The following is a 7,447-nucleotide window of genomic DNA, read 5'->3' as shown; positions in this document are numbered from 1 at the left end:
CGGGAGCCGACTGACAGCCGCGACGAGTGATTGTTTCTCCGGGATAACTTCCTCCTGAGAGCACGGCGAACGCGGCAGCGAAAGCGCTCGACGAATCCTCTCCTTCTCCCTTTCCCTTTTCCTCTCCTCCGGGCATCGCAAGAGAGACACCGAGACACCAGCAATGTTCCTGCCGAACGTCTAGGATTTATCCCCGTTGTTCTTTTTTTGATTTTATTGACTGTAAATAAGACTAAGCAGAGACGATAACCACCAACAGCGGGCTTCACTATGGTTTTATTGGCGTTCCGCACCAGGAGATGTCTTGATAGCTGCTGGATAGGGACGTTATGCTTGCAGTTGTTGCTGTGGATTTTATGTGCCGTGAACGGAGAGGAGCAGCCGTTCAACGTAGAGGTAAGAAGTGGGACTGCTCTGTGTTGACGTGAGAAAGGTTTGGATAAACAAAGAAGAACAGCGCTCCTCTCTCAGTTTCCACCGTTTTTCATGCGTAATTTGAATAGGAATGCGAGGGCTAGCCTATTAATGGCATATTTAACTATTGTTTGCCCATGTGTTTGTGTTGATTTTTCGACCACAAGAGGCTCTTTGTAAGGTTTTTTTTTTGCACCCAATCTATTAGTTTCTTCTCTCTCAAAGCTTTGGACCTCCATAGAAAAGGACCTATAATATTTTCTCAAAAGTTGCATTCCAATTAATTAGAAAGTACACCAATTAGAGAATGTATGACTAACACTAGGTCTCTCGCCACAGTTATCTCCTCAGGCAAACAGTAGACACTCATACTATTCAACACTTCATCATCAAAAACAAGCAGAATCTCGCCCAAAGAGGTCAGTGGGACAAAATCTTATGAAATGAGGGCTGCGTGGTGTAATGCGTTTCTATTTGAGGACTGTGAAATCAGGAGATATGACCCTATGAGAATCCCTGCCTTGGAGCACTGAAGTGGTGTCGTTAATGTCATTATGACACAGTAATGAAGGCACTACATGCTGAGAGGCTAATTTGTGCAAAAAATGGACCCCATCTGTGGGGCCACAGGCAGGATTCTGGGCTGGTAGAAGAAGTTTTAACCAATCAGAGCCTTTATTCTGATCTCATATCCAAACTTAATGGTCTGTCACAAACCTTTAGGCTGCAAGGTGTTACAGCAATAAAGCATAACAGCCTTTTAAACGACTCTGATTTCTGTCTTTGTTTGTTTCAAAGAGTTGAAACAGGCTTCCCTCCCATAGGAAAGAAGTGAAATTCAGGTTTTATTAAGGGCGCATTAGTTTATCTCAAATGCCTCATTGACTTTCTGAGCAAATCACTTGTATTTAGCCACTCTAATGCATTACACCAAACCCCACTACCCTGGCTTTCTCTCTCTGTCCCCCTCTATCTCTCTCTCTCTCTCTCTCTCTCTCTCTCTCTCTCTCTCACACACACACACACACACACACACACACACACACACACACACACACACACACACATCCTGGCATGGTCATTGACAGTAATTCAAGCTCTACATGCACATATCCCACATGATTTGTGAGCTTTGGCATGTCACACGGTCCCCTATGGAGAGCCAGACAACAGATTCAGTCCGGCTACCGCAGGTTATTCACTTAAAATGTCCAAGCTCACATGACAGAGACAGAGAGTGGAATAACATGCAGACATGTACAGATGTCATGAGCCTGTTACACTCAGTTGTTAGGCGAATAGCATATTCAGCTTTTTTTTTTTTTTTTTTTGCTTTCATTCAGTGGCAAAGTTTGAATTTGACACAGATTTGGAGAGGGATGCAGACTAAACAGATAAAGCCGCATAAACTTTCGGTGTGATGCTTGATGGGATGACATGATTGCCTGTTCTCCCCACTTTTTTCCTCATCAGCTGAGGGGAATGAACTTTTCATCCCACTCCAGACACCGGGACGATTCTCTCTCGCCCGTTTCACATTATATGATAGGAATCAGTAATGCCTGTCCTTGGTTTCTGTTGCAGAAGAAAATCTATAATGTAAATATGAGAGATGATAGCTGGGATATAACAGGTGGCTCTTTGAGCCGAGTGCTGCTTAGGATTTGTTGGACTTGTGGGTCACTGTGACAGATTAATAGCACTTTAACAATCTTACTAGGATGATAAAATAAAAGCAATTCCTCACTTTTCTGTAATTTTCTCAGGAATGTCTCATTTATTTATGTATTTATTTAGTTTTTACTGTGGAACTTCCTTTCAGATCCCTAAGTTTACTTCACATCTCCTCCCCCGTTCTGTCTTCAGCTCTTTTTTGTTTCTTTCCCTAGCTTTTCTGTATCATATATGATTAAGGTCACATGAACAGTGTGAGCTTGACTGTGACTGACCTTTATGGATAAGGGTGTCACTCTTAAGACCTAATAAGAGTGAAATGTATTCTTAAACTAAATAACTTTGTCATGTCATCTCCTACAGGACTGCAATTGTGTTTCATTATTCCTTTTATCATTATTCCTGAGCATGGGAGAGTTATTGCATTACCTCTGTTTGATACACAGGACATTTTTGTCCATAGTGGCCACAGCACCATCAACAGCTGTCTGCTAAGTCTTCCAAAGTGAGCGCAAAACATTCAAGCTTTTGCCTGTTGAAACAACAGGGAGAGTTTGTGTTTCATGTAATTAGCAGTTTTCAACCCTTTCACGCGTAAGTATGACATTTTCTTAGAGCTAAAGGGAAAACATGGGAATCACAAGAACTTTGCTTTCATTTTGTATTCATAGCAACTTGAGACTTGACCACACACTTTCCTTAGCAAGCACATGCCGAGATGGTATTATGAGTCCAATACCAAGCGGATAATGATGAGCCTCCTAGTTTGACATCAGTATCTCTTGCCTCAGTGGAAAGTCTCCACACAGGGCACAGCGTGCATAATTTGTGGACTTAACCTGGATAAAGAGGAATTAAAGGGATAGTTAACCCATTTTGAAAAACAACAATATTATTTGACTTTCCCTGTAGCTGTTCTGTAGCACAGTAGATTGTTACTGAGTGCTGGATTCTGGCTGGATGCTCCAAATGCTAATTGTTAGCCTCTGCCATTGAGGTAGACTTCCCACCAGCTCACAGTCTTAAAACCAAGGGTCTCAACAGCTAGAGAGGAAGTCAAATAATGTCAAATATTACAATTTTGTGTGGCATTTGAAGCTGTGCACAACCATTACGACACTTAAAAATGTAACTCACTTTTACTCACATATGTCAGTGAGTGCTGTATGACCAGCCATGTGTTTGTCCGGCTTCTAAAATTCCCAGTCCAGTGGAGTTGTGCCGCAGCTGGACAGCCAATAGGAAGAGTGATTGATGTCCCTCTGTATGTCTGGGATGCTATAAACGGCTGCTGGTTTGGAAAGCCTGTAGAGACCGAACTGGCTGGCTTGCTCACCGCGGAGATTGCAGCAGCCACTTACTGTAGTCGTTATGTGTTGGTGTGTATGTCTCTCTCTCACTCTCTCTCTCTATCTCCCTCTCTCCCTCTCTCTCTCGCACACACGCACACACACCACAGGTTATCCAGGGCAATAAAGAAAAGAGAGATGAGTGAGTATCTTTGCTAAATACCAGGTGTGGTTTGAGGCGGGAGGTCATCCTAAACCTGCCCTGTAATTGGTGGTCAGTCTGTGGTCAGCAGAAAGGCTTACCCCCTGTTGGATGGCTGCTTTAATGTTGTTGTGCTCATTTCCTGGATTTGACTTCATGGTTGAATTTACTGGACTGCCATTGTTACCGAAACATCTAGTTTTGCTTTTGCTTAATGAATTGTTTCTTTACTTTGGATCATCTTCTTCTGAAAGTGCACCCTGCCATTGAGTGATAAAACAGTAATTACCAGGGACCAACTTTTGCTGCTGACATGTGACACTTCTTCGTGCTGCGGTGAATAGATCATTTCTGAAAACTTTTCAGCTTTTGTTTATCCCATTGTTTTCCCCGAAGAAGTAATATTCTCTGCCAATTAGTCCAAGTCATTCACAACAGCACAGCCATGAGTTAATTTCATTTATGTCCTTGTGAGGTTTTTCTGTGTAACTTTGTACTGATTTTTTTTTTTTTTTTTGGTGTGAAAAATAATGATTCAGTGCGACAGACTAAAGAATTCATTGTGAATGCTTTGCCAGTAAGGCCAGACACGTGGGCTATGCTGGGAAGTAGAGCGATCATGTATTATTTTTATCCTTATTTTTTTCTTATATAACACAAAGTAATTAAAAGAGAGATAATGGATTTGTAATCTCTCTGTCCTGTCTGTGTCCGACTCTGTCAGACAATTGGGAGGAATTTTTACTCAACAGTGCATTACAGTTATTTCAATGCCACGGCACTTTGCAAACGTGCAGGCATCCTGACTATTTTTCAGCAAATGTCATACAACTTTTCATTCTGTTGAAGGTATTTTTGGTCGATGACAAGAAGATCAAGAACAGAATAATTCTTTCTACTTCTTGTTTTAATTGCCTTTTGATTTTTTAAGCTCTTTTGGTTTATTTAGTTTTTCTGGTCGAGCCAGGGTTTTAATCTCTTCAACTTTGCCAGTCCCATTGGTGGCTTCGTCATTGTTGTGCTGCCGGGCTTTGTTCAAACCCACAGAGCTTTATTTGTAATTCTAGTTGAGATCCCAAGGCTTCCAAAGATCCCAAATATTTGCTGCTTGAATTAAGGGGAAAAAAAGACATTGCAGTCAGCAGATACACAATATGGATGTGACACTCATGTACAATATTTATATCTTTTAATGATTTATTGGATTGAAACTACCTTTGAAAGGGCTTTCCTTTTGATGGAAGTGCTGTGTTTGACAGGAGTCTTACAGGCGTTTAAGGCTGTAAAAGGCACATTTGAATCATTTGTAAATTTCAGCTGTGTTTATCTAAAATGCTTATTTTCCCTCTACAAATCAGACTCTTGTAGCTTTAACAGCTATTCGGTGTTGTGTACTGTACCTTCTTGCTATTCACTCTGTTGAAATAATAATAATAATAATAATAATAATAATAATAATGATATTGAATCAAATGTATATAGTGCTTTTCTAAGTACTCAAAGACGCAGATGAAATATGCAGTGTATTGACTGATGGGTGATTTTTCTCACAACAGTAGCTTTGTCTGGGAACAGAACCACATTGTGGAAGTGCAAAAGCCCTGTGAGCGTTGTAATTACCTTGGTAACACTCTTTTTTTCACAGAGGAGCATCAGGTGCAGTGTTTCACAGTGAGTCACATTAAATGTTTGAATCAAGCCACTACGCTCACCAGAGACAAAGTGATGTTGCTTAGTCAGAGGTAATCTGCCGTACAACAAAGAGAGCACAAAGTTGCACCGGTGTACTCCCATCTGTTTAAACATCCTGCCTCAGATGGATGAATGAATTAATAACAGCCAGTTTGGCTCGAGTCTGCTACTTGTCAGTTGCAGTTATTATGTCCGCCAAGCAGGTTATGCTTTTGTCCCTGTTAGTTTCTTTGTTTGTCTGACTGTAAGTGGGATATCTCAAAAATGTTTGAACTGATTTCCATGAAATTTGATGTTCATATAGGTCATGGGCCAAGGAACCACTTATTATATTTTGGTGGTGATGTGGACTTGGGATTTCTGCCATTAGACAGTTATTGTTCTTATCCCCAACTATGAAACCAGTAGAGTTAAAGACGTCATTCTGAATCCTTTGGCGGGGTCAAGGAATCAAATTCAGTTTAAGTGACAAGAATGATGTCTTTGAATACATCAGCAAGTTGGAAAATTGTTCAGCTTTGGAGTTTTGGTTACTATTGTTGTATTTTAGTGGTATAGATAGAAAAGTAGCATTTGTGCTCATTTCCTATGGACCAGCCAGCAAATTAACAATGCAAATTTAAGGATTGGAGCATCACCAACAAAGATAGTCAGTCAGACACCAGTCAGGGATGCATTATTGTTAATTACTGTCAAGTCTTTTCTAATTTTGTGGTGTTCTCGACTTGAAAAGAACTGCTCTTTACTGGATGTTTTCTCCTGGACTTCACTCAAAGAACCAGTAATTTTAATAGTCCTTTTGCTTTTTATTGAAATTGCAGGTGGATTTCACATCTTTAGCAATCTTTACTGTCTTTAGTCTCTCTAGGTGAAAAACCTCACAGAAGAAAGAAAAAAAATAAAGACAATCAGTCAACCAAATAAACATTTCTCTAAACAGCCTTTTAAACCTTTTACAAGAGATATGTACATTTTAAATGTAACAAATGACTTTTCCTAGAAATTAATCAGAGTTGCATTTATCTTGTTAATTTTTTAACCAATCAAATGTTTTTTAACTAACAGATCAGTTTTTAATGAGTACACACTTCACTAGTAAGTACATTTTAAACTAAGGTATTTTTAAACAATATCCAGTACATGAATTAATTTAACCATTGCACCTTAATTGTTTATATTTTAACTAATTTATATTTCATACCAAACAATTCGTTTTAACTAGTTAACAGTGTTTGTTGAAAAACCCATTTTTAGCAAACCTTTAAATTAAATACATCCATCAAAATAAATAAATCACTATCTACTTCTTAACTGGTTTAAACAATAAACAAACTTTGCAACTCATTTACAAAGGAAAAGTACATTAAACTTAATCTTCATGTTACAGTTCAAATCTCCCAGGCGCTCTTGAATACATCCAGCAAACAGCAAAGCTGTGTGTGTTAGGTGCTTACTAGATGTCCATCCAGTGTTGCAAAGAGCCCCACTACAGTTCAGTCAGTCAGTTGAGAGGAAAACTTTCCTTTGTGTTGAAGCTGTGAGGTGAACGAACACTACTGTTGTCTCTCCACACTGACTGGACTGCTCAGCTTAGACTGAGTCAGGCTGGATGTTAATTGGGAGATTGGTCTCACCTGTGGTTGTACCTGGTCTTTCCCCTCGTTAGCAGGAGGGAGGGAGGCAGCTCACAGGCAGTTTGACAGAACAATTACTATAATTACAGATGTAGATTTGATAGAAGACACACTGTCACATGCTCGCTCCCAGTGATGATCCACCCCTAAGAGGAATTGGAAAAGGTACAAAACCATTTTGGCACCACATCATTACCTGAAGTAATTATTCATATCTGTAAAATATAGAGAGGACCAGGAGATTGAGAGAGTGATTGAGGTTCTTTAAATCTTAATTATTTTTTTTGTTAATCACAGTACTTGAACACATAGTTGGGCTTTTACCTAAATAGTGGTATTTGGGGCTTCATATTGGGCTCCGAGTTTGACCTGTGAACTCTTTCCTTGTTGTAAAAATGAGCAATTCACCAGCGCTTCCATCAGTGTTTCAATGATGTGGATCTTGCTCAGAAAACAACATGATTTTGAGTGGTGATCCAAAGCTGAAAAAATGTTTACAGCTTTTTGTTCATTTTTTGTTTGCTCTTTTCCCTGCTAACTGG

General features: G+C 39.7%; 1 protein-coding gene across 1 annotated transcript in view; it reads left to right on the top strand.

Annotated features, from left to right (window-relative positions):
• The first annotated feature begins 270 nt into the window (after window positions 1-270).
• mmp16a (matrix metallopeptidase 16a (membrane-inserted)) overlaps window positions 271-7,447 on the top strand; it is an 88,621-nt gene continuing 81,444 nt past the window's right edge. Inside the window, exon 1 of the mRNA XM_030079823.1 lies at window positions 271-396. Coding sequence (XP_029935683.1) covers window positions 271-396 — 126 coding nt within the window. The remainder of the gene's footprint in view (window positions 397-7,447) is intronic.

Source organism: Myripristis murdjan, chromosome 20 (assembly GCF_902150065.1).
Source record: "Myripristis murdjan chromosome 20, fMyrMur1.1, whole genome shotgun sequence".
In the NCBI taxonomy this organism is placed as follows: Eukaryota; Metazoa; Chordata; class Actinopteri; order Holocentriformes; family Holocentridae; genus Myripristis; species Myripristis murdjan.
Note: the sequence above shows the minus strand (reverse complement) of the source record. Positions and strands in the feature narration are given on the sequence as shown.